Source organism: Rousettus aegyptiacus, unplaced genomic scaffold (assembly GCF_014176215.1).
Source record: "Rousettus aegyptiacus isolate mRouAeg1 unplaced genomic scaffold, mRouAeg1.p scaffold_m13_p_3, whole genome shotgun sequence".
NCBI classification, from domain to species: Eukaryota; Metazoa; Chordata; class Mammalia; order Chiroptera; family Pteropodidae; genus Rousettus; species Rousettus aegyptiacus.
Genome location: NW_023416306.1, coordinates 82225567 through 82253149, shown reverse-complemented (window position 1 = coordinate 82253149; position 27583 = coordinate 82225567). Strand labels below are relative to the sequence as shown.

Sequence of the window (27583 nt, the reverse complement as noted above, 5' to 3'; positions counted from 1 at the left end):
TAAATAAATAGCTTGTTTATTAGTAATATGTTACATCATTAAAGTGCATTGAGAAGAGATGCAGGGGCCAAAGCTGGAAGGCCACCGGCCCTAGGCCCTGCCCTGGGCTGGCCAAACATGGCAGAGAAGGCCCAGCTCTCTGCTGAAATCCATGGACAGGGTTGGGACAGAGACACCCACCTGGAGAGCTTGGCCCAGGATGTCCCCACCAGAATTCACAGTTTAGCCTAAGTTATAGCATGTCCTGAGCTGAAGGTGGGAGGCTAGGAGCATGGAAGCACAGCCCCTGGGGAAGAGGGCTGAGGGGAGGGGAGCGCCCCCCCACCCCCCGACCCCCAATACCAAGGGCAGAGTCCTGGAACCTCCCCCTGAGGACCTGACTCCTTCTAAATGTACGTGTGAACCTAGGGCTCAGTTTTATCCTTCATTCTCCCCTGTCTCCCTCACCCACCCCCTCCCATTACCACCCCCGAACCAGGGGATTGGACAACATCCCCCTCAGCCTGGGCTCCCGGGGCAGAGCCAGCTCATGCCATCTCCTCAAACCCATGCCACCACATCCCTGGACTCTTATCTCATTCCAGGAGCCTCACACTGGGACCCCCTATGACCCATTCCTTCCCAGCCCCTCCCTCTCCCAACCCCACCCCCAGCATGTAGTTTTGGTATTTTCATACAGATGCAATCGGAAGTAGCTATACATGAAATAAGCCTAACATAAAAATAGAGCTTTTTCCGTCCTTCCGTCCGGAAAGCAAACATCCTTCAATAAACATGCAAGGAGGCTGTCTTAGTGGGCCCCAGGGCTGCCAAGGGGCCAATAGAGGGCAGCCCTGGGCCTGCAGGAACACCAGCCGCCCCTGGCCATGGCAGGAGGGAAGATGAGGGGGCGATTTGGGTATAGAGAATTCGAAAGGACTCAGGCCTCAGCTCAAAGGTCCAGAGATGAGGTCCCAGCTCACTTTCCCAACCCCTCTCTGGTACACAAGCTCTTAGGCCGAGAACATCATTACATTTGGTCCAGTTTGAGTTCTTGAAAAATAGTCTCCAGAAGATAAAGTCTTGCATCATCGACGTCCCAGCTTCACAGTCGGCAACTTCATTCTCCGGCCCCCACCACCCTAGCCCCACCTGGGCCCAGCAGCTGCCCGCTGCTGGCAATCTCCAGGCCTGGTGTCCCCCGTCGGGCTACACAGTCCCCTTGGAAGCAGTGGCAGGCAAGGAGCTTCTGGGCGGGGCAGCTCTGGGTGTGACTTTTCTAGTGCTCTGGGGCTGTGGAAGCCTGCAGCATGCCCGGCCCCAGGAGGCCCTAATGGACCAGCAGGCCAAGAGCGAGTGTGGGCAGGACCCCCAGCCAGAGGGAGGCCACAAGGGCCTGGGCTTGGCCCAGCAGATGCTCAGCCTTGGCTTCATCTTCAGACAGCAGCTGCCAGTGCTGAGCCTTGTGGAGGTAGGACCCCTCCTGTCCCTCGCAGTAGTAGTGGCCATAGTGGCCGTCCGTGAGGTTCTCGATGAACAGGATGCAGTTGGGACTCTGGTGGCCTGGCTCACAGCTCTGCTCCACCTTCTCCCCATGGCGCCACCTATAGGTGGCGTGGCGGGACTCCATGGGGCAACTCAGGTAGTAGCGCGAGTTCTTGGCCAGGGAGACTTTCTGCAGTGGGGCCTCCTCTGGAGGGGATGGGAAGGCAGCTATGAGGAGGGGCTTAGGGCTCCCAGGGTAGGCTGTGTCCTCCCCTACTGACCAAGCCTCCAAGGCCAAGGCTTCTAAATGAACACAGGGAAACAAGGGCCCAGTCTCCTTTCTCTCCCCTGCCTCCATCGCCCACTGCTCTCACAACCACCCCTACAGCAAGAGGGCTCCCTCCACAGGACTGTCCTGCCCCATCTGACTGGAGCGCCCAGGACCAGACCACGTTTCCCTCAGACAGGGCAATCAGAGCATGGCTGTACCACCCTCACTGGACTAGGCCCCAGGTAGGGCCAGATCAGGTACCTGGCTTTGGGTTGGGGCACTCTTTGTGTGGCTCTTCTGGATTAATGGACTGCAGCACTGACCTGAAGTTGAAAGGAGAGAGGCTAAGTAGACAGCGGGCCACACACCTGGCCCTTCCCTGTCCTTATCCCCACCCCAGTATCTGCCAAGGTGTTCACCTAGAGGAAGGTCTGGCCAGAATGGCCCAACACCCAGCACCAACACCTCCTGCAGTCTGTCCACACCCCCCATGTCTCCTTACTCCTGTGTCCACCCTCTCCCAGGAGTAGGGATCATGGCCAACATACCTATGGGGGCTGTAGATGGAAACACAGTGGCCTTGGTCCCAGCCACAGTAAGGGTCTCGGGCCATGAGGCAGCCGTGGCAGCCCCCACCATAGACATCACACAGGTCCAAGGGTACCTGGCTCACCTCCCACTGGGAGCTCACATACAGTTTCCGCTTGAAGGAGAAAAGAACTAGGTCAGGCCAGGGCCCCACTGTCAACACTGAGTCCTAAACCCCCAGGCCAAGGCCGTCTGCCTGACAGGCCTGGGGCCCAGAGGCTCTGAAAATGACATGCAAATCACATGCAGTGAAGCTCTGTCCTCAGCTGGCCATCACTGGGTAGCCCCACAGGGCAGAGGTGGGGGTGGGGAGGCTCACCCGGTCAGCGTCCAGTGACATGGCCTGGATGGTGGTCGCATGGCGGAAGGGTTGGATCTCTATGATGTTGATGACGTTGTGTTCCCGCTGCCCCGACTCCACCACCTTGTGGATGGTGCCCCTGTCTGTGGGGGGTGAGCAGAGGGTCAGAGAGCAAGTGTCCCACCACCTCCAGGCCAGGCAGCTTCCCTCTGGGTTGGACTGCCCAGGAAAGGCATGGGTGGGGGATGGTGGGAAGTCATGGCCAGGCGAGGGTCACAGGACGAGGTGAGGTGTGACAAGGAAAGCATGACTGGGAGGAACATGGGAGCCCGGGGGCAGCCCAGGAAGTTTCCAAGGCTAGCCCAGGGCTCCATAAGGCCCAGGGGAAGCTCGATCGTGAAGAACGGAAGCAGCAGTCCTGCATGCCCAAGTACTGTGCCAAACCCACTACACATATTAGCATTACCTCATTCAATCCTCCACACTCCTGGTCGTGGGTATTATCTTCCCCACTTCACAGATAAGGAAATGAGGCTCAGAAAGACTAAGCAATTGTTCAAGGTCACAGAGATGGTGACTGCAACCCAGAGGAGTCAGACCCCATCCCTCCCTCAGCTTCTTCCATAACTTCCCTGCCTCCTGGGCAATTTGGGGACATGTTTTCTTCAAATAAACTTTTTATTTTGGAATAATTTCAGATTTACACACACACACACAAAAGCAAAGATAGCAAAGAGTTCCCGTATACCCTTCACCCAGCTTTCTCTACTGTTACCGCTTATGTAACTGGCATATTTTTCACAACTGAGCAGTACAGTACTATTAACTCAACTACAGACTTTACTGGAGTTTCATGGGTTTTTCCACTAGTGTTCTTTGTCTGTTCCAGAATCCAATTCAAGACTCCGCATTGTATTTAGTCTTAGGGGATTTTTAAATTTTTATAACATCTTCAATCTGAAAAAGACCTTAGATTCCACATAGGGATTCCCAAAGTCACATACGGGGCTGCCTGATTTCAAGGTCAGTGCTCTCTCCATCAACACCTGTTGGGAACTAATGGGTATCCTGACCCCTGGGTCCTCTCAATCCCGCCTAACCTGCTGTCCCAGTTTCCAGAATAGCTTACCTCCTTCTCCTTCCTTCCCAATTCCTCAGGGCATCACTTGCCCCAAAATAGCAGTCAGATAATGGGATGGTTGCCTTCCTACCACATTTCCTTTGGTTCTGTGACTGCCCTCGCAGGCACTGGAATGTGGTCCAATGCTTCTTTGGCCTGACAAGCTCCCAGCCCAGTCACATTCCTCTCACCTCCTTCCTTAGCCTCCCATTGCTTCTCGCAGTTGTGAGAGCCTCCCGTTCTCTGCAGATGGCTCAGAAAGCTCTATTTCTTATCTGGCCCCAATTCTTCTTGCTTCAGGCTCCCACATAGGGTCTCTCTAATGGCCCTCATGGAGAAAAAGACAGCTGCCCTCATCATTCAAGTGTTCTTGCCTCCCACTTCTGCAGGAAGGGAGCCCACAGCTCACCCAGCCTTCCTATCCTGACTACTGCTTCCAGTACCCCCATCGTATGACCTCTCCTCTCCCGCACCCCAGTGCCCTGCTGTCCTGTGGCTGACTGCAACAGCTAGTCCAGCCACTGCTGGAGCAGAGTGAGGACAGGGGCCCATGGGTACAGCCAGGATTAATGGAGGAATAAGGAGGTGTGGTCTCAGGACCCAGAAATCAGGCCCTGCTCCAGGGAAACTGGCCAGGCCACCGTGGCCCTGAGACAACCCCAAAATGAAGCAACAGCAGGAAGTCACATGGGGGAGGAATGGGTACCTGAGGCCTGGACTATGTGGCCCCAGAGGTGCTAGGCACCTGGGGGAGACATTGTCCTTCCTGATGGCACTACTACCTGGTCTCAAGGAAAACCTGCAACTACAGTGACCACCACGTTTGCTCCTAGGAGCCCCCTTTGTCCATAGCTGGGGCCAGGAAGCTGCCATAAACCCAGCTCAGGGCTGGCACGTCCATACAGTGGCTTCCTGGAATGCAGGGGCATCCCCCAGGGTTCTACCCAGCTTCTGGGGTCAGCAAGACCCTGCTTCCCCAGAGAAGCCTCCTGCAGAGGAGGTGTCCCTGCAGTCTTCCGCTAGACTCTGCAAAAGCTTTGCCCTCTGTAAGTCCTTCCTCGTACCTCACTAAATTCTTTGCATACCGCATGGAAAGTTTCCTCTCGCCTGCATAACCCCAAAGACAAGGAGAGGATCCAATTTCCTCATTCTGCCTGGCAGAGGTCCACAGGACATCCCGTAACCAGATCCTTCCTCTTGACCTTCCTCATCTCTTCCTGCCATCCTCATGAGTCCAACATCTGGACCAAAACTGCACCGAGCTTTGTTCAGGCTCATCACATTTCTGCCTCTGAATCCTGGCACCTGTTCTTCTCCCATCCTAGGATGCCTTCCTCTCTTCCCTCTGATCCCCACCTCTTCCAGGAAGCCCTCTCTGCCTGACTCTTTCACAGCCAAACTAACCCCTGACAGCTCTTAGTCACTCAATTCTTCCTTCCAGGTATAAAGATCCAACCAGATGTTAATTACGTTATTCTTTATACCTTTCATATCCATTTTTACAAAGCAGACTTGGGGGGTGGGGGGAGGTCACAGGGTAGTCCCTCACCTGTGGTTAGGTAAAGCACATGGAAGGTCTCCCCGTGACTGGACTTCATGCGGTGGACAACTATTTTCTGGTAGTGGTACTTAGAGTGAAACAGTGGTGTCTTCAGAGGCCCCATGGGCTCCACCCTCTGTGCCACCTCAGGGTGACTGTCGGCCACCTGGAAGGTCTCCGTGGGTATCGGCTGCCGGTCTGGGAGGCACTGAACAAGGAGAGCAGCCTCAGGTCAGTGGGTGGCTGGGAAGTGAGGTCGGGGGAGGGCAGGGCCTGGGTCATGGCACGTGTCACTGCTTACCTTGCCAGGACGAGGGTTAGGAAGGCCTGTGTGGTAGCCCTTGAGCGAGGAAGTGCGGAAGACCTTGTCAATGTCACCAAGGGAATATACACAGACAGCTGAGTAGTTCCTGGGGGATCACAGAAGCCATTTCAGTGGGAGGCCCAGGAGTTACCCACCTCTACTCACCCAGGCCAGCCCAGCACCATACAGAGCACTACTAGAGCCTTCTAACCAAGCTCCCCAGCCTGTGAGATCCATGAAGGCAGGGACTATCCTGGGGCCAAGTCCAGTGTCTAAAATAAGAGTCACCAAACACCATTGCAGGCAAGAGGGAAGAAAGGAAATTCAACCTAATTTCTTTCTGTTGCAGTCTAAAATCACAACCTGTGTTCTGGGATAAGATCGCTGATTTCAGAGGCCAGCCCCAGGACCAGAGGGTCCCCTGTGTGCAATTCTACTACCTCTCTGGGCACAGTTGCAGGATGCTGACACCCAAGGAGGCCAGACCCTGGTCCCTTTCCAACCCAGTTGGGTCCATCCACACAGGAGCCACAGAGCAGGGTCCTGGGTTCCCTACCCTGCCCCCCTCCACTCCCCGAAAACACACCCAACACTTTTGTCTGCCGTGTTTTCAATCAATGAGAGTGATTAAGAGGTGTGAATTATCAGGCGCAGGCAGTGCCTGAGCAGGTGTGATAGCACCCAGCAGCACCCTGAGAGGCCTCAGCAGCTTTATTCCCAAGGCCCAGAACCCACTCTGAGCACAAAGCTGGTGGGCATGCAAGCACAGGCACTGCCATGAGTGTGCACACAGTACATGTATGCACGCCTGTTCTCCCATCCTAGGATGCCTTCCTCTCTTCCCTCTGTCCCCGCCACCTCCAGGAAGCCCAAACTCACAAACACACCAGCACACACATCTCCCTGAGCACTGACTGTCCCCCTATCCCACTCCCAGAAACACTCCTGTCCCTTGAGCCTGCAGTCCCTGTTCATGCCACATCAGCCAGCCCCACGACAGGGCCCAAGTCCCCCAATCCCTGCTGGACATGTAACCAACGCCAGCCCCCAGCCCCAGGACGAGGGTCACTCACCAGGGGTTGGAGAAAATGCCATAGACCCTAGTGTCCTTCCACTGGCCATTAGGGTCAGGGAGTAGGAAGACATCCTGCAGCCTGTTAAAGTTCTTGTTGGTAGTGGGGTCGCTGCACACCAGCATGGCTTTCAGGAAGGTGTTCCACTTGGAGACCGACAGCGAACTCTCACCACCCTGGTCCCCCTGGAAGGGTGGCAGGGAAAGGAGGCCCCTCAGCACTCGCTACACACCTGCTGCCAGGAATGCCAGGGAAGGAAGGGAGGCTCTGAAACGGGCTTCAGGGAAGGAAGGGAGGCTCTGAAACGGGCGGTTCCTGCCAGGGGACCAGGCAAAGATGCCCCATGACTCAGGCCGGTTCCTGGGCCAGGCTCCAGCCATAAGGCCTGGCCGACCCAGGGCATAGGGCGAGCAGTGGACATCTGCAGGGTGAGGGCTCTGGGCCCATCCCCACAGAGCAGATGGGCTCAGACACACATTGACCCACTCTCACACATGCACGCACACACAGGTGACATATTCGCACACCCCGGCACCTTCACACTGATAACACACACGTAAACACTTTCATACTTGCACACATACTCATACGCATTCTCACATGACTACACATACTTACACACTATCACACATGCACATAAGTTTAACCATCTTTACCTGTTCACAGATGCATGGACACTCTTGCGCACATACATTTACTCCTACGATCCCACATACGGACTCACTCACGCATTTCACATACTTCACACAAACATACATGCACATTTACACACAGGCACTCACATGCTCACTTAATCCTACCCAGCCATCCACTCACCCTGCACAGCTGGGCCACGCGGGACACGTTGAGAGGAGCCTCTGGATTCTTGTCAGGGTTGTCCTCCCGGAAGAAGTAGTAGATCTTGTCATTGTAGGCCTGATCTTGGTGCACAATAGTGGCCTTAATGAACTGTGGGTCTGCCAGGGACACATTTGAATTACTGTGAGGCCAGGAAGCCTGCTCGGGGTGCGGGGCCCTCTCCAACCCTGCACACCTTCGGAGTCTACAAAAACAAACCTGGGGCAAGTCAGACCTGGAATAAAACTTAGAACATCAGGCCTAATACGTCAAGGGGCTGCGACTCTTTACCTCTACCCCTTACCTGTTTTGCTCTCCCTCTACAAAGATGTCATTGACCTAGGAGCAATGACTTCATGCTTGGGGACTGGGGGAAGGTCCCTGGGGACCTTTACGTGGGAAGGTCCCTGGGGGCTTTTATGTCACTTCTGCCTAATTGGCAGAGCCATAATGAGAAGGGAGGGGGTTGTACCCCCACATGAGCTCAGCAGGGATACATTATGACTCCAGGGGACCTCACACTGGGTCTGGGGCTTCCTCTGTTTGTTCCCAGAGTATGTCAGTCCCATCTTGCCTCCGTATCTTTCCCTCTGCAGTTCCCCTGCTCCCTGCCAGGCCAACTTTCTCAGTCACTTTCCTGACTGGCCTGTGGCCCCAGCAGCCCTTGAGGGGCCCTCCCAGGGAATATAAGGCTCCCATCTGCTGCCTGGGCATTCACACCCCCGGGTTCACCTCAGTCCAGCGGGAGCCTACTCACTCTGCATGACGGTATCACTGGTGTACAGCTCGATCTCGCCCTGGATGCGGCGGAACCGCGGGATCTTTCCATTATACTCTTGTTTCCGGATTGTGGAGTATACCTCGTCCCCTGGGAGTGGTGAAAGGGGCATGGGTAAGGGCAGACAACTCCTGAAGTCCCTTCCCCAGGCCTGGGCCACCAGACACGGAGCTGACCACCCGCCCGCAGCCCAGGGCAGCCACAGCCCTACCATCAAACAGAACAAGGGAGTTCTCATCCGGGCTGAAGGGAGCATAGCCTCTCCTCTCACCAAGCGACTCCACAGTGCCATTTACCTGGGGGAGGTCAAGGGGGTCAGACAGCCATGTAATCTTATCATCGCTGCCTGCCGTAGGGGCAAGCTTCCCGGCCAGGGTCCCCATCCTCCCGGGTGTTCAATACCAGGTGAGGCCAGTCTACCCCACCTCCTTCTTTGGGGAGCAGAAGCCCAGACAAGAGTGAGCTGACCAAGCATATGGGGAGGGGCCTTCTCACCAGGCTCCAGCAGCTGGGGCGCCGGGCGTTGGTGCCACACACGAGCAGCCCCTCGCCTTGTCTCTCCAGGAGCGTGATGTAGTTCTCGCAGTCCTGCCCAGGAGAAGGGGAAGAACGGAGGTTGGGTGGAGGCCCTGGCAGGCCTAGCACTAGAACTGTCAGTCTTGGGGAAGGATTCAGAAGGCTAAACAGAAGAGGCAGCCTCCAAGGAAGGCCCAGAATAACCCCCAAGGAACAGAGGAAGGACACAGGGGCCTCAGAGAGACTGTATCTCCCTTCGAACTGGGTACCCTAAGGCGGGGCCATGCCTCCTTCCTCGGACTCTCAGACTCCCATCCCTTTTCCACGGAGCCCAACCTCCCCTCTCTACTCCCTCTTCCCACTCACCCGCTTGTCTGTACAGGACCCCTTTGTGGAACCAATGTTCACCTATGGAGGAAGGTGGGACGGGAAAGTATTAGTTCACTCTGCCAGGAGCCAGATGTCCCCTAATTGCTTTCCATGTACCCTCAGGACAAGCTCATTTTATTTTATAGGTAAGTGACTAGGGCTCTGAGGTGGTGAGAGATTCACCTGAGATCATACAGACTGCTCGGCCTGATAACAGGAGCCAAGCCCAGAGCTCAGGGGCCAGCCCAGAGATCTCAGAAGACCTGGGCCACAGGGTTCTGGAGCTCAGCTTCCTGCACAGACCTCCCCCATCAGCACTACCCACCTGGCCAGGCAGGTAAGTTCCAGGCTTTGCTCCACACTGCCCAACACCCATGTCTATCTGGACTACCATTAGGGAGCCTCCCCCAGGGACCATTTATAAGATATAATGGGGGATGGACCAATTTAGGAAGAAATGCCAGCTCCCTCCCCTGGATTCCCTGAGGTTCTCTCACCAAGGCCAGAGGGGAGATAAGGAGAGAAATGGGGGCAAGCGGGAGGGGGGGGCCCAGGCTCACCGTGTGCACAGAGGCGTTCTTGCCCTCGGGGAAGTTGAAGAGATAGACCTTGCCGCGTCCACCCACCCACACAGAATCGCTGCCTGGCTCGTGAAAAAGCACTGTGTGCGGCTCTGCTGAGCCAAATTCCACCTGGTCCTTCCCTGTGCGGCCTAAGGAGGAGGCAATTGGCAGAAACTTGAGGCTGGGCCCTGGGCAGGAAGACCACATCCCCCGCCTCAGGCACACGTGCACCCGCCTGGTAACTAGAGCTTGGGTCTGGGCTAGGGCAGTGCCAGGACTCAGAGTTACAGGTGGGAGAAGAAAGGGGTCCCCTGGCGGGGTCTAGCAAACAGCTGTCCTCACCCGAAAGCCATGGCGCCTACCCTACAATATGCGTGAACTCAGGGAGGGAGCAGGATTTAGGGACCTCTGGGGAGAAGAGCTCCCCTCAACACACACACACTTGTCTGTTCCTAAGGGGCTGGGTGGGACCAGGGCCTTTGGGCTTTGCTCTGTGAGGCTCTTTGTTGCCCAGGACAGAGCAAGCAGCTACCTCTACCCCCTGCAGGTAGCAGGGCCTCGAAGCACCCCACTTAGCGTCCAGGTTCCCAGGAGTCGCTTTGCTCAGAACACTATTCCCTCCTTCAGGAAGCCCTCTCCACCCCCTCCTGTGGACGCCACCCGAGCCCCTCAGAAGGTCAACTTAGATCAGAGCTGAAAAGGAATCTAAATGTCCATTCCCTCTGATTTCACAGATGGGAAAGCAAAGGTACAGAGAGGGGGCAGCACGAGGCCAAATGGTCAGGAGTAAACCCTGAACCTGAGCCTAAGCTCCTGCCTGCAGCTGGGCTGTGGCCTGGACCACTGTGGCCTGGTTTCATGGAGGAGCCAGCTTGCCCCAGGTGTAAAGTTCTACCCTCCCTCCGCAGCAACTCTGGGACAGAGGGCCCTTCACAGAGCACATGCTGGTCCTTACCAGAAGGGCTGACCAGCACAATTTTGCCCAAAAAGGAAACTGTCCGCAGCTACCGCCTCCAGGGAGAAGATGTCTCATCTCTGGTGACACTGCTGAGGTTGTCCTGGCTGCAGTACTAAATTATAGGGACGGGACAGCCTGTGGCTTTGCCCCCAGCAATCACCCACAGCTCGTATCTTCCCACACTTCTGACCATCCTGGAGCCTCACCCAGGAACTCGGCCTGACCACTATTTACTCAGCTGTAGCAAACCCAGGGGCAGATAGCTTAGCAGTGACACCCAAGCAGGACACACTGAAGCCCAGACAGAAAAGAACTGCCATTTCCTGAGTCTGCTCCACAGCCCTCTTGCTGCCATTTGAACCATTCCTGATTCTGCTGATTCTGCATTCAACGGGGCAAGGAATGTGACATGCCATGCAATCCACATCCTTATTCCTTGTCTGTAATATACATCCCTGTATGGCCAAGTCACCCCAGAAATGGGGTATTGCACTGCACCTCAGCTGTGGCCTGGTTCGCTGCAAAGGCAGAAACTGAGGGCCCCTGGGAAACACACCAGCCAAGGTCACACTAGGATGGAGGACAGACTGGCTCATGCAGACTGAGTATGGGTTCTCAGGAGCATTCAGGGAGATGCCAGCACTGTGGACTACAGAGAAGTGCTGAGCTCACTGCCCTCAGTTTACCTGGCTCTCCTCGGCCACACCACAAACAGCCCAAGCAGCCTCTCTGTACCCCGAACCTCACTCCCCATCAGTACCGGCTGTACAGGGCAGGGGCCCAGCACCCAGCTCTGTGCTAGGTGGTGGTCGGGGTGCTGGGCCAAGGTTTGGGCAGGGCTGGCAGGTCTCAGGACCCCTGGCTCCCTATCCTTTCCAGCTGGGGTAAAATTAGAGTGCTGGGTTCAGCGGCCTAAACACACAAGGCTTTCTCCACTCAGCTCCCACAGCTCCCCTTTAACCCCAAGCCTGAGCACAGCCACCATCCCACAGCCCAGAGCCCAGCCCACGTTCCAGACTGTCAGCAACCTGAGCTCCCCGCCCACTTCCCTAGCCAGCCAAGGGCCAGGAAAAGCTGTGTGTCTGCATCTAGAAATGTTGGGCTAGGACAGGAGACCTCAAAGACCGCCCCACCCCCCGCGCCCCGCCCATCCCCACCGCCCCCTTTCCCCAGCCCCCAGCCGCTCCACCACCACCAGAGACCAAAGGGGAGGAGCCCCAACCCTCCATCAGTCAGCTCAGCCAGCACAGGCAATGAGGCCACAGCCAGCGGTGTAGCGCTAGTCCCGGAAAAGGAGCTGTGGAGGAGGCCCTAAATGGAGCCCTTGCCTGGGGGTTGCAGTCCTGTTCTGGGGAGTCTGGCCTAATGGGGAAGACAGAACCCTGCTCTGGGGTGTCAAGCCTGATGAGAGAGGCCCTGAAGAGCAAGGTCTGAGGGGGAGACCAGCCCTAGCCTAGGATCCAGTTGGAGGGAAGAGACAGCCATGCCGAAGCAAGCCTCCACAATGCTCAAATAAAACTGCCTTGGTGTAGCCCGTGGGCTGCTCGCACATAACTTCTGAGGACACAGAGGGAAGGTGAGGGCTGCCACGCTGGGTATAGCACGGCGGGGGGCTGCAGCACCAGGCCAAGACAGTCCTGCGTAGAACTGTAAGCCTGAGCCCTATTCCCCTCAAACCCCGGCTGCAGCATCTGGCTGTGGGGGAGGCAGGGACTGCTGGCCCCAGAAGAACAAACAGGAGCCCAGGAGCATTGCCTCCCTTGACCCCCGGGCTCCCACCCCGCACGGCTCTGAGCCTGGTATTGTACATGGGGGCGATGGCACCAGCCCGGCCCCAGGACCTGGCCTCTGCCCATTCTCTACCCCAGCCCCAGCCCTGCTCCCGCATCGGGCATCGGCCGGAGGCCCTCAAAGAGCCTGATTGTGCCGCGGGAAGTGTCTGAGCGGCAGCAGCTCGATGAATACATGAAAGGAGGCTTTGTTCAGGTCAGCAGGAGCGGGGGCTGGGGGCTCAGGGGCAGGAGGGCTGCCTGGAAGTGAAGGCAGCACCACCACGCTTTCAGGGCCAGAATCCATGGCACCAACATGGAGAGAGCTAGGCCCTGCCAAGGGAGCAAGTGCCACATCCCTAAATGTGTCGGTTTGCTTCCTTATGAGTCCAAAGAGATGGAGGAGACAGAGCAAAGCTAGATAGGTCAGGAACAGGCAGAAAGAAAATTTCAGGCAGGAGAAACAGCCCAAGTAAAGGTGGGGAAGCTGACTGAGACCCGACCAGAGAAGATCCCGAAGGTGGGCTGAGGCCCGTGTATGAGGCAGGAAGGGTGCTGGTGCAGCCCAAGGATACCTCGACAACTACCCATCAGCCTCCAGCGCTGCCCCTCCTCCCTAGGAGCAGGGCCAGGACCTGGAAAGCCTCCCTTCCTCCAGCACCCCTACCTCCCCACTCCCCTGCCTGCCCAGCTCCCTGTTTCCCATCCTGGATGTCTAAAAGGAGCACGGTCTGGCACCGTGTCTCCCCCCTCACTCCCCAGCCTGACGCATTAGTGGCTGACTAAGTGGTAGCTAAAAGCTCCCAGAATAACCAAGGGTTCAGGCAGGGGAGGGGGCTAAGGGCACACAGGCAGGCATGGCCCCAGAGGCAGCCTGGCACGAGATCCTTCCCCCCACCCCCATGTAATTCTGAGCCAATCCTTGCTCCTTCTAGACCAAGGAACGGCACATTCAGGCTGCCCCATACCCAGCCAGACTTCTTGACCCTGAGTCCCCACTCTCCTAACAGTGTCAGGACCAGCAAGGCTCTGGCCCAGGCCCTGCCAGGATAAGGGTCAAGAAGACGGCAGGGTGTGAGACGGCAGGGTGTGCAATCTCCCCTAGTCATAACCCCCAAGTCGGGCTATCCATGGGGCTCTCTCTGATCCTGTTAGAAAAAATCAGAGCTGATTGCTCTTGTGCCCCCCACCCTCCCACCACTGTCCCAGGTTTCAACAGATTGGAGCATCTGGACTTCTATAGGGTGAGTTCTCCTCAAGCAGGCCTGCCTAGTGGAACATCATTCCTTTTCTCATACTCTCTGGGTGCTGTCCCTAGCATCTAGTCATCGCTGTCCCCATATCCTCATTGCTTGTGAAAGAGGGCGCCCCAAGGGGAGGGTTGAGTGGGGGCTGGAATGGTGGTGGGTGTTGTTGTCCTTGAAGGGAGCAAAAAGGGGTAGGCCCCATGGTCTGGTCTGGGCAAGGACAGCCTTCCAACTTGACCCACTGACCCAACAGGTCTTGAATGCTAACCTCAAGGAGTCCTGTGAAAGTGGGCATTAAGCCAGGCTCTGAGAATGGCAGGAATGTAAACACCTGAGGGAATTCCTGGGTCAGGCAGTTAGGGAGGCCCAGGCATGAGGCAGGAGCCAACCTACATCTGGCAGGCGCCTCCTCCCACAACTGCACCCCACCCTTCATCACTGGGCCCACCTCACACCCTCGCCTACCATGCAGCAGCCAGAGACAAGAGGGAAGGCCGACGTGGGGCCCAGGAATTATCCTGCAGCCTCTCTACTCCTTGGAACTCACACCATATAGGTCAAGGTAGAAGGGAAGGGATCTGAACAGTCGCTATGCTGAGGGGTCATGGAGGCCAGAGAGGCTGTGCCACTGGCCAAAGGCACATAGCAAAGGAGGCAGGGGCAGGCCAGGCCACAGCTCAGGGTCTCTGGTACCCAGCAGCCAGATCCAGCCCTTTAGGACCACATCCTAGCCTTCCTTGAGAGCCTCTGGATTTGCAAAAGTTGTACATCACATTTTCCCCACTTCCCAACGTCATCTCTAGCTCTCCACCCTCCCCCTCCCCACTAGGTGATAAATCACTAAGCTGATAACTTGATGGGAATCACCTACCTACCTACCTTGCCAGCGGGGGACTCTGATCTCCAAGGGCCTTTAGCAACCAAATCCTTAAACTCAAAAGAGCAACTAATGGCAGAACTCAGCACTGCATCAGAGCAACGGAGGGAAAACTTCCCACTGGGGTGGAGGAGGCAAAGGAACAAATGTTTCATTAATCTTGTTTCTCCCGATATGGCCAGGGACAAGGTTATGAGAAGCCACTCCTCGCACCTAGAAGCTCAGTTTCCGGGTGGCACTAGCCTATGCTAAGGAGAAGCTGTGCTTGCTGTTGGGGGTACCGGTGACACTCAGCAGGACAAGGTTCTAGACAGCTGCCCGGCAGGGGTGGAGACGTGTGCGGGACAGGTAGCAGGCCCTTGATATGGTACTTAGATCACAGGGAGTGAGAGGTCAGCACCTCTTTATCAGTCAGGAAGCCGTGTGCTGGGCTGAGGAGCTCCTCAAGGTCAGCAGCAGGTACGTGGGGAGCATATCTCACATGTGGGCTCAGCCCTGGCTCCAAGAAGCCTTGTGCTCCCTTTGGCAGCTGGAAGGCTGGTGGGCTGTGACCATGATCAGGGGCAGAGCCTTCCTGAATTCAGTTTCCTCCACTGTGGATCAGAAGAACTGGTACTTGTTAAGGTCTAGGTTTTATGACCTACCATCATTCTTGGAACAAATTACGAAACAACCTGGGTCGATTTGGGGAAGCGTAGGTTTGTGATTGCTGGCCAGGCCAGAGACGGCTTTCTGGAGGTGGAGGCAGCACACGTCAAATCCTCATCTGTCTCAAATGACTAGTCCACCAAATCCCCAACCACCATGCAAAGAAGGTGTGACAAGAGTCTGCATCTCCATTTTATAGACAGAAAAACTAAGGCCCGTCCAAGACAGCAAAGGCTGTGTGCTCTCTGCCCTGAGCCACTATGCTTGAAGGACCAGAATACTTGTCTGGTGGGGACAGCAAATGAGGGGAAGGGGCAGTTGGACAGCAAGCTGTGGGGGGGGCCGGGCTGAGCCCAATTCGGGGGCTCAGGGAGGGAAGGCTGGCACTGAGACCCAGCTGAGCAGAAAGCCTCCAAGCCCAGGGAAGGCAGGAAGCCCAGGATGCACACTATGTCCAGTCCACCTTCTATCCATTCTTCAGCCCAGCAGGTTCTCAAAGTCCCAGAGTGAGCTGGTGTCTCCTTCAAAGGAGAGGATAGGCGGAGGTGCAGGGCCTGCCCTTGAGCCCAGAGCCAGGTGGGGGAGAGGGCAGAAGATGGCTAGGCCACCCCAAGTAAGGCAGGACGGAAGACTGCTGAGAAACAGAAGGTCGCCCAGCTCAGCCTTAGCCTGAGCCAGCAGGGAGGGAGGGGAGAGCAGCGCAAGGGCAACCAGTGAGTGTAGCCAGCTAGAGAGAGCTGGTGGAAGCCCGGCTGCTGAGGCTGCATATCATCAGAAAACCACGCTGCCAAACCAAACGAGGAGGAGGATGACAATGACAACAATACCTCTACTTATCAACTAATCATTCCATAGCGCTTACTATGTGCTGGGCATTATTCTGATTTTTTGACACATTAACTCATTTAATCATCACTGAGCTCTCATGAGGTGAGTTCTCTTATTATCCCCATTTTATAGATGAGGGCAGCGAGACACAGAGAAGCTGAGTAATTTGCCCAGGATCGCACAGCTATTAAGCGGTAGACTAGATATCATCAGAAATTGACTCTTTCTTGATACTCAGGCAGATTGAGTCTGAGATCTGTACTTATAACACTGTGGACACTTGGAAGCTTCCAGGCCAGCCCCTCCCATACAAATGAACAGACTGAAGCCCAGCGAGGGTAGAGGCTGGTCAGAGGTCACTTGGCCAATGAAGGCTTGATCTCTATCTGTGATGTCCCAAGCAGAGGGTGTGTAAGTAAGTGTGGGTGTGCAGGCCGGATGTGGAGTGCAGCATAGCACTGAGTGCCGACCAGCATGACTAAAGGGGAAGAGAAGTCTTGAGACCTCTGCACAGAAGGCAGACCACAGCAAAGGACAAGCTATGCTCGTAAACTCTTCTTTACCATCTGCCCAGCAAGGTTCCCACCCAGCCAGCGCTGGCCAAAAACACTCGCCTCCTGTGGAGAAAAGGAACCCTTGTACATTGTTGGTGGGGTTGCAAATTGGTACAGTCACTCTGGAAAACGGTATGGAGGTTCCTCAAAAAACTAAAAATAGAACTGCCATATGACCCAGCAGTCCCAATTCTGGGTATTTATCCCGAGGAATCAAAAGCACTAATTCGAAAAGATATATGCACCCCTGTATTCACTGCAGCATTATTTACAATAGTCAAGAGACGGAAGCAACCTAAGTGTCCACTGGTGGACGACCGGATAAAGGAGAGGTAGTATATATATGTACAATGGAATATTACTCGGCCATAAAAAAATTGAACTCTTACCATTTGTGACAACATGGATGGACCTAGAGGATATTAGGCTAAGTGAAATAAGGCTGACAGAACAAGACAATTACCGTATGCTGTCACTTAATTATATGTGGACTCTAAAAAACAAAATGAACAAAACAGAAAGAAACGTATAGATAGAGAACAAACTGATGGTTGCCAGGTCGGAGGGAGGTTGGGGGCTAGACAAAAAAGGTGAAAGGATTAAGAAATACAAATTGGCAGTTACAAAACAGTCACGGAGATATGGAGTAGAACATGGGAAATACAGTCAATAATATTGTAATAACCATGGATAGTGCCAGGTGAGTACTAGACTTATCAAGGGGATCACTTCATACATTACATAAATGCCTAACCGCTCTGCTTGAAACCTGAAATGAATGTAACATTGACTGTCAAGTGTAATTGAAAAATTAAAAAAAATAAACACTCGCCTCCACCTCTGGCTCCTCAGCTCAAGAGCCCACCATAGCTCCCAACCGCCTGTCCCAGCAAGACCCATCTCCTCCAGCTGGCAGTTAAGGCCCCACCTCTGCCCATCTCTGCCATGGCTCTTTCCCATCTCTACAGCTTTGCTCTCGCTCTTCCTTCTCCTGATTGTCCTTTTGCCTCTTTCTGTGCACGTGGTCTTACCTGTCCTTGAAGATGTAGTCTCAATCCTCCTGGCTCCAGGAAGTGTTCCAGACTGCTCCAACCCTCACTGCTCTGTCCTCCCTCTGCCCTTGTGCTATACACCATCTGGCACACATCTTCTCTCAGATTACACTGTCTGGTGTGGACTCCTGAAGGTGAGGCCAGGCGCCCTCTCACTTCATGGTCCCCAGGCCAAGCCAAGGCCAGGGATAGACAAGTGGGGGCAGATGAGGCAGTAGGAAGGGACAGGACTAGGGTAAGGCAAACCCCGGTGTCAGACAAACAACATGCACAGCACTCAGTGCCGAACTCTACCCCGACCCATGTTCTAGACCCCGGCCCTATCTTGGCTCTTCCCCCAGCCCCAGGAAGTCTTCCCTAGTTATCCAACCCCAAACTGACCTTTCTTGCTCTTACTCCACCACGGTCTTTGGCTGTACCTACTGGTCCTTTCTGACCTCCCCAGGTGCCTTCCCTCATCACAGGCAGCAGGCACCTGTGTGTTCCCCAAGGACAGACTCAGGCTTCTCCTTCTCTCTCCCCTAGAGGGGCTGAACACAGACCTAGGCACAGGGGTAGGGGCAAGCTGTCTGCCACAATGAGGGCTGCCCCAGGGGTGCTGGCACAGAGCCCAAACCCCTGATTGGAAGTAGAGAGTGTAGGAGGTACGTGGTATCAGCCTAATCCCAGACTGCCATGAGGGTTAAATCCAGATTAGCCCAAGCAGAGACACAGATCAACCTGCCCCCTGAGACCCCTGAGGCCAGCTGACCTGAAGAAAAAGCCACAAGAGGTGTGTGTCAAGCTGGGCCAAATCTAAGGTCCTGAAGGGAGGAAAGTCATGGCCAGTGGGGATCCTGAGAATAAAGAATGCCAGGACAGGAAGAATCTGAGCTCGGCTGAGTTAGCCAAGGGGGAAAGGGACTCAGGGAGCCCCAAGCCTGTGGACAGAGCATGAAGGCAGACAAACAAGTAGAGGGAGGCCAAGAGCTGAGGCCAGGCACAGAGTTAGACAGAAGACACGGTTCTGGTCTCAGCTATGTCCATCTCATTGGATGACCCTGGGCCACTCTCTGTCATCTCTGGCCTCAGTTTCTCCATCTGTGGACCTAGTGGTTGGCCCAGATGATGTCTGACATTTTTTTCTGACATCCTAAACTGTCCCATCAGGCCATGTGAGTTGGAGTCATCCAAGAAGGTTCCTTGGAGGAAGTGAGATAGCACTGGATGAAAAGAGGAGAGTACGAGGGGATGACCAACAGGGCAACGGCCCTGAGTCAGGAAAACGTGGGGAGCTGGGGAAAGGTGATGGAGGAAATGTGAGAGATAAGGTGGGAGTAGAGCTACGCCCCCAAGTAGGACTGGGGAAAACAGCAGCTCCGTCACTGTGTGTCCTAGGAGGACTGCTCAACACAGGGTCACAGAGGGATGGAGGGGCCTCACAGAGACCAGGGCATAGTCCTGGAAACAAAGAAGGGCTAGGGTCAAGGCTGGGGGAATAAAGGGCTTAGAGACTGACTGAAGGGAGACAACTGCTCCCATACTATAGGGGGCAGCGGAGGGGATGGATCTCCTGGTCCCTCATGGCCTGGGCTGGCTAGGGAAGAGGGAAGCCTATGTTCTCTGAGAAGGGTGTCTATGCTCTAGGAGGACCCCTTTCTTCCCTACCCTAAGAGAAAGGAGGCTTCTAGGGCAGACAGGCCTTGCCAAAAAAGGAAACCAACAAAAGGGGAAGCTTTCCAGCACCAGAGCTACGAAGCGGAGTAGAGGAAGTGTCGCTCCTGTGACAGAACCAGACAGCTCATGTGGGGGCCAAGGGAAGAGGACATGATGTCACCTGGGGCCCCAGTTCTCAACATGAGGGCTACCCACTCTCACCACTGGCCCCTTCTTCCCACCATCACATTAAGGGCCCAGGCCTGGCCCTCCCCCTAGACCCTTCTCTGAGCCCAGGGAGTGATCTACCCTCCCCACCCCAAGGAGGTGAAGGTTCCTGGAAGGGGAAGTTGGTCAGAGAAAGGGTATCTGCCCTGCCCCCAGCCAGCAGGGCCTGGCTGGTGCTTGGAAGTTCCCTCGCTCCAATGGAGAGTCTCTACTGAAGGACAGGCCTCCTCACTTAGAGAACCCCCACCTACGGAGTCAGGCAGAAAGCCCTGGTGCCCTAAGACCCAGCTCCAGCTTCCCATCAGTGAGCTGTGGCACTGGGGAGGCCTGCCCTGACAGCCACAGTCCTTCCTCCCCACTGCAGGGCTGGCTGTGGAAGGTCAAGTGGCTGAACTCAGAAGTCCCCTCCTGCAATAAACCTTTCTGGAACATGGAGGCCAAGGCTAACTCCATGTCTTCCCCTTGGGGCCCCCTACTCATCACTTCCTCCTCTCCATGGTCCTAGTTGCAAGGTTTGGGGTCTGACATCCTGTCACACTGGGTGCTTCCTCCTGTCCCTCCCCTTCCCCAGCTGGCTCCTGCTTCTCTTGCCATCCTGGCTTACCACCTCTTCCAGGAAGCCCTCCCTGATAGAAATGACTCAGTTAGGTACCTCCCGAACTCCACAGCTGCCCTCTGTCATATTTGGATCTGCCATATTTCATTGTAACTGCAGGTGGACCTGCCTGTCTCCATATCTACACTGAGAAGTCTATGGACTTGTCTAGTTTCTTATCCCTGAATCCACAAGCACAACCCCAGGACCAGCACAAGGTTGGCCGCATAAAATATCAAGTGTGAAAAGTGTTGAATTACTACGTCCACACTTGAGGCCACAAACCAATAAGCCACTTCCTCCAGTTGATCATCAGCCTTCTGCTTAGGAGAGAAAAAAATAAACTTGAAACCCAAATATTTCCCCTGACTTCCCAGGTTTCAATTTTGCTTCACAGCTAAGATTTAAATGGACCACTATAGCCTCTGCCCATCCCAGAGAGGCAGGAATCCTGGGGGATTAGTGCTCTAATAAGTATAAACTCCTTCATCCAACCACTTTGGACATATGAGAAAACTGAGGCTCAGAAAAAGGCTAGCCCTTGCCCAGAGCCACACATAAAATCAAGCTGGGACCAGAACCAGGCTCCCAATCTGCCATCTCTTTCCCCAACATCCTACACCACAGTCATCCACCCCACTCCAGCCTGCTCTCAAAACCTTCACTATTCAGGACAGAGGGGCCACAGAGCTTAATAGGAAGCTCCCAGTGACATCACTGAGCCTCTCTCCCATCTCTCTCAGCTTAGGAAACCCCCTTCTCCCCCTGAGAATTACTTTCCCACCTCCCCCGTCCCTGTTCTGCAAGGGGGTTAACCTTGAAGGGGAGGAACACATCTAAGTCCCCAAGGAGGCAAGGATTTCCACTGGAAATGCTGATGCTTGGGGAGCCTGAGCTGTGACCTCATCCCCTGGAGGAGGTGACAACAACCCCTGCGCTGGGTAACAGCTCCATAATGGCTCCCCCAGCAGCCTCCAAGTCAATAATAACATCCTGTTGTTTAATTGGACAAGAGTGAGGCAGACCTAGCTGGGCAGGTAGAGACTAAAAACTGGGCTCTGTTTCTCAAGCAGACAGGCTGGCTCAACTCTGACCTTGGGGGTCAGGTCCTTCCTGGGCTTCTCCATCTCCTCCAACTGAAGATGGAATGGGAGAGGGGTGCACAGCTTCCACAGGCATGCCAACCTCCTGTCCTCACCTGCTGCAACTCCTCTCCAGCCCCTGCTAGCAGCAAGGTCAGGCCCAAACAGTCACATCCTTGACTGACTCATGTGTCAGTGACAACTCTCAGGGGACAAACTCCAGAGTTCTTACAGTTCTGGTGAGCTCTGAGGGTCAGAAACAAGAGCCTACAAGCAGGTCAGTGTTGGCATATCCTTCCTGGCCCAGAGCTGCTCTAGGCCAAGACTCAACAGGCTACGGAAGCCTCAACCTCCTGGACAAGTACAGGCTAGGACCCTCCCAGAACTCCCTGATCTAATTTTTCCCTAGGGCTCAGAGATACAGGAAGCAGAAAATAAATGACAAAGAACTCTCCTTACTTCTTCCAGTCCCCATACCTGTCTTGGTTTAAAAACAAAATCTCGGCCTTTGACTCTTTAGAAGTGGCTTCAGAACAGCCATTAGCCTTGATCTATCTATTCCTGGAGGCCATCCTCTTCCCCACACCCACTGGTAGACAGGGACCTAGGCCTATACTACAGCAAGGCAAGGAGGATCCTCCTCTCACCGCACTTCTGGGTTTGCTCTGCCCAAGCCCATTCCTGTCCGACTGCCATGTGTCACCCCACAGGAAATAGAAGACAGCTGTCAGCCAGGCATACCATCACCAGCTGGTGGTCCTGGGGGACAGGCGGATGGCAGGGTCTGTCTGGTCAGTGGGGTGCCTGGCACTAGTGAAGAAGACTACAGACTGCCCTTGGACAAGACAGGTGAGCAGCTGGTGGACCCCAGCGGGGGGTCATTAGTGTATTACCAAGCAGAGGGCCCAGCCAGTGTGGCTACACTAGTGAACTTCATACAAGGGAAAGAGAGCTGGGTTGGGAGCTCTGAAAATGTGAAAGAACTGAAAGCAACTTTAAATAGCCTCATGGTGGAGAGACTAAGTGCCCAAGATGGGAAGGTACACACATCAAGTGATAAGAAATGGGTGTGCATTAAGTATGTAGGGAGGAGTCTTGAAAAAGACTTGTGGGATAGGGGCAAGCCAAGCCAAATGCAAGGGGTTTGGTGCGGAGGAAGATTCTAGAACACTCTGATATGGCCGTTTATCCCATTCAGGGGCCCCAAATGCTCTGTTGCCCAGGACAGCCAAGGAGTCTGAAGCAAGGCAAACCTGCTGGGAAGGCAGAGGAAGCCTGGGCTGGAGGTGTCCACCATGAATAGACCGCCAGAGGTCCAGTTGCCCTGCTTCACTCCCCCCAGGAATACCTGGGGCTGGGTAACAGAGCTGGCTCCCAGAGTCTCTCCTTCATGGCCAAGAAACTGCTTAAATTCTTCTCCCCTCCCTAACCAGTATTAGCACTCATCCTGTGCCAGATCAGAGCCCTGTCTGCACTGTGAGCTCACACGTTGCCCAGTGACCTTGGAGGAGTCACATTCCCTCTGCTGCAGCTGCAGTTCAGGCCACTGGTTTTGTGTGGGTTTTCTCCCCCTCTCTCTGCTAAGAATACCTGCCCCACATAATGCTCAGGCTCTGGCAATCCCTGCAAACCACCTCAGGCTTCAAAGGGCACCTGGCAGGGCCCGACCTGACAAGTCCCCCCAACCACCACAGTCTGTCCGACCACCACCACAGGGGGCTGCAAACCTGGCAGATTTGGGGAGAGAACCCAGTCGTCCTGGGGGCGGTAAGCATTTGCGTGCAATGCAGGATAGAGGAACTCAGTCCCCCAGGGAAAAAGCCTCAAACCCCACCTCGCCCGCTTTCTGATCCATTGTACAGGGGTCGAAACTGAGGTGCCCCTGGGGAAAACTCGGGTCCTTCAGGTTCACACACCACTGCGGCCTAAAAGCTGCACCCCCGTCCCAGATCTACTGCCTGGGGTGGGGGCGGGGTCCTAATGGCCACGCCCCACCGAACGGGCACTGTCCCCCAAGCTGGCACCTATTCCTGGTGAAAACTGCCACGTGCGGACAAGGGGGGAGCGGCTGGTGCCGGCTCTGCAGAGGCAGCGCCCAGGTGCCCCAAGCCTCCGCACTGCACTAAGTCCCAGCTCTCCATAGGGTACCCAACCCTTTACCCGGCCCACGCTCGGGGCCGAGGCGGGGGCGGGGGTTAGGCAGCGGGGTCTTTGTTCCCGCAGCCAGAGTGCGGCGGCGGCGGCGGCGGCAAGGGGTCCGCGCCCCCCTCTCCGGCCCAGCCTGCGCCCCGCGTGACAGCAGAGCCCGCAGCTCAGGCAGGAGAACGTGGGAAGGGGTCCCGGCGGGAGTAAGGGTCCTGCACAGAGACCCCGGTGCTAATGGACGAAGAGCGCCCTGGGCGGAGAGAGGGGCCGGCTCCCTTCCCCTGCGCCCCTGCGCTATGGCTCCCGGCTGCGGGCAGACTTGGAGCTACTTAGCCAGGGCTCCCGCACCTCCCTTCGCTCCCCGCAGCATTTCAGCAGCTCCGGTCTGGATGAGCCAGCCTGCACTCACACTCATCCAGACCCGCACGCTCCCTGTGAGGATCGCGCGGGACCCGCAGAGCTACGCTTACGCATTCGCTCCTGTGCCTCACACTCCGCACCCGCCCCGCGCAGCGTGGGTTCCCGCGCCCCTCCGGACGCGCGGCTCCACCTACCTTTCCAGACAGCCGAGATGCGGGGTCCGCTCCTCGGGTGGCCTTGGGTAGCTGCGGCCGCCCAAAGCAGCAGCAGTAACAGCCGCAGCGGGAGCCCGGACCCAACCACCCGGCCGGGAATGCGAGCGCCCCGGACGCCGAGGGCGGCGCATTCGGGTGGAGGCGGTGACATCCCTCAGCCGGGGAGCGACAGCCGCGAGCAGCCCAGACTGAGCCAGCAGCGCCCGACAGCAGGCTGATCCCAGCACAAAGGGGCGGAGTCAAATGCCTGACCCCACCCCGCCCCTCCCCCGCCCCGGCGCAGCCTTTCTGGCTTCTGCGCTGCCCAACGTGGGTGCAGTGTCCACCGCCAGGGGAATGTTCGCCAACCCTTCCCCGGCAATTCCACGGGAGAACCCGGGCGGACAGGAACGAGCAGACTTCTGATCTTCTGTGATCCGCAGCAGTCCTGGTCCCCTCTCAGCACCTAGGATCCACTCCCCCAGCCCGTGAAAGTGTTGACCTAGAAGTCGGAGAGGACCTCTCCGAGGGTACAGACAAGTCTACCACCAGGCAACCTCGCTCATGGCCAGTTCAGTGGTATGGCCCCTGAAGGCTGTGCTTCTCAGAGGACAGACTGGCCTGCATGGACACCACTCAGAGCCTATAAGCAGGACCAAGATGCGTCCCCCTACGGTGGACGTGGGGTGTGTGTGTGCGAGGGAAGTTGGCTAGGGCGCAGAAGGTCGATGAACTGTGGTGAGCACTCAGCACCCCATCGTTGTTCTGTTGTGAGAACACTGATCATTTTTCATCTTGGCCTGGCTCCCTCCCCTTCTTCCTCTCCTCTCCCCCTTCCCCAGCCAGCAGCCTTCTGGGCTGCCTCCCCCCAGCCAGCTGGTGTGTGCTCAGAAAATCCAAACTCATTTCCACGTGAGTGGAGGGGGATATAATTAAGAAGCCCCCTTACCCAGACAGAAAGAGAAGGGAGCATCCTGTGTGCCCAGGACTCACTGTGGGGAAGCAGGGTCAGGCCAGCTTTAGGAGATCTGCTTACCAGGTACATAGGGCTAAACTACTGCAAGCAACCTGATGACCCTGTGGTGCCCCCCCTGCGGAATCCAGGTCCAGTCCTCTTCAGTGACCTGAGCGGCCAGGCAACTCTCCCATCAGTTCTGCCCAGAGAAGGCCAGACTTTCCATTCACCTTGGCCTGTGCCTGAGGGAGCCACAGATGGGAAATCCACTTATGCAGTGCTTATGGGCTGTCTCTCCCCAGGTGGACTGCACTGAGGAGACAGATGAGGAGGTAGCAGAGGTACATGTGGGCCTCCAGGACCCACAAACCTAGCTGAGCTTGATTCACAGACTGCAGACACCAGCTAAGACAGGGAACAGGCTGCCCTGGCCCCAGCCCCAGTTCCAGCCCTCTGCCTTGATCCACAGCCAGGAAAGTACTGTTACTTTCCCATTCCAATTTTTGTTTCCAGCTAGCCCCCTTTCGTCCCCCAGATACCCAAACAGGCCTAAAGGTGAAATCAAGATGCCTCCAGACAGTGCAGGGCTAGGTCCCGGCAGACTCTGTGGGGCCTACAGTTTCATCATGCTCAGAGGAACACTGCCCCAAAGAGGGAGGCTGTGGACAGTCCAAGAGCCCCTCCCTAGGCCTGCACCCACACCTGTGGCTCTGAAGCTAGCAGCATGTGTCTGCCCAGGCTAGCCTCCAAGACTGATACTGTTTCCAGCCCAGGGCCTTATCTGCTGAGCTCTATTGCCCCCAGTGTCAGCCCTCTTTGCAAAGGTAAGCAAATTAAGAAATCGCCTGCCCCTGCCTTTAAGAACTGGGCATTCAGAACTAATGATAACACTGCCCATGCGCACAGCAACTCACAACACAGTCCACTCTGCCTACATTCTCGCTGCAGGCCTACATGCTCTCCCTCAGTGAGAGAGCATAACCTCGTATTAGAGAAGGAAACCGAGGCACAGGGAGGGAGAGGGATGTGCCCAAGGTCACAGCTAGTTAGAGAAGGGCTGGGATTTGAGCTCAGGCAGTCTTCCCGGGCCTATACCCTTCTCTTCTCTATCCTAATACTCTCAGTGCAACACACCCTTTGCTACTGCCTCCTGTGTTAGGCTGGAGTCTGGATCCAAATGGTCGTTGGAAAGATCCAGACAGGGCCCAGGTTACCAGGTGCTGGGCTGAAGGGCAGGCCAGGGGCTAGGCTCAGCCTCCCAAGCAACAAGGCAGCAGATGGAAATGGACTGGGGTGGGGGTGAGGGAGCACTGCTGAAGACCATCCCACCTCATGTCCCAGGGTGGCCCGCTGGCTGAGCTCCTCCACACCCAGCCCAGCACCTGCTTTACCACCAATGGGCATCCCTGAGCCAGCCAATCTAGGGGCAAAGGGCCAGGGCCAGATGGTAGCCCCACTCCTAGTTGGCTACAGGCAAGCCAGTGAAGGTGAGAACCGAGCACACAATTTGGGTAGTAAGTACCTCCAAAGAAGGAGAGGAAAGCTAGAATCTGAGCATAGAGGGGAGCAAATACCCCTCTATGGGGTGGGGAGAGCACAGAACTAGTGTTTGGGCATGGACTCCCTGTCTGATGCAGCTTAGGGAAATCAAATCAGAATGATGCAGGTGGTGATGGGAGACTGCCTGCCTCATTGGAGGCTTGGGTAAGGGCACGATCCCCACTCACAAGGATAGAACTAGACCAGCAGAGGAAGCAACAGATGTGGATGCTGAGGGAGAGGTACATTCCTGCCTCCCCTTCCCCATAACTCCATCTATGGAGGCGTGCAGGCAGGAGACTGAGAGAAAGAAATGATGTGGAGGCTCCTACTTAGGAGAAAAACACCTTGAAGGGGTCTTCCCTGCAGGACAGCTAAGGCATAGCCAAAACCAAAAAGCACCCATGTGGAATCAAAGAAACAGACACACACAACCCTGAGGTTCACAGCCGCAAAGCTGCAACACTGGCCCTGGGAGCCCTGACCAGCCTTCCAAACAAAGCCTTTCAGAGCCCTACTCAGAGCATTCCTCCACTCTTCAAGCTTCCTCTAAATCCCTCCTCAGCCCTGAGTCCATGGCTGCAACTGGTCTTCAAAAGAGTGACCCACCCTTAGCAAGAGGTCTGTGGGAAGTGTAAAGATGGAGGCATGAGGAGCCCAAGCCCACAACGGACCTTCATGCTAGATCCATTCCCGCTATGAGGCCTGAGAGCTTGGTGCCCACATAGGCCTTCTGGCTACTATCAACAGCAACTCTCTTACTCTCCCCACATCACCATCGCCCATTGCATGGGCAGAGACCTGGAAAATCCTGAGAGTAGTAAAGCAAGGTGGGGCCGGGAATTAGAGAGCACTGGGAGGGCACATGCCCTGTCTACAGGGAGTTGCTATTCAGCTCCAACCCATGGGGGCAATGGAAAATATACCCAGTATGACGGGCAGTTTGATTTTTCAAGAAAAGCTGAAAATTGAGTTTTTGTTAAAATTCCCAGTTTTAAAATATTGGCAAATAATAGAAAAGTAAGATGTTTATGGATATATAGGTCACATCTGGAAATTTCACCTTACTGTGTGTTCACCGTGTGCAGGCAGGTAACTATCTCATAGGCAAGAGCATGGCCACAACAGCCTTAGTTACCACTGTATTCCGCCCAACTCTTGGAAGACCATGTCAGGGCTTAGGGCTGAACCAG

At 55.6% G+C, this 27583-nt stretch overlaps 1 protein-coding gene across 1 annotated transcript; it reads right to left on the bottom strand.

The window, feature by feature from the left end:
• Positions 1–24108, bottom strand: SEMA7A (semaphorin 7A (John Milton Hagen blood group)). Its single transcript, XM_016144175.2, has 14 exons — positions 23897–24108; positions 9722–9873; positions 9159–9200; positions 8772–8864; positions 8488–8572; positions 8256–8366; positions 7478–7617; positions 6662–6846; positions 5586–5694; positions 5294–5492; positions 2643–2767; positions 2284–2438; positions 1997–2058; positions 1–1671 (listed from the first exon to the last, which is right to left on the bottom strand). The coding sequence occupies exons 1-14, from the start codon at positions 24066–24068 to the stop codon at positions 1310–1312; spliced, it is 1992 nt and encodes a 663-aa protein (XP_015999661.1). The 5' UTR covers positions 24069–24108; the 3' UTR covers positions 1–1309.
• Positions 24109–27583: the final 3475 nt, after the last annotated feature.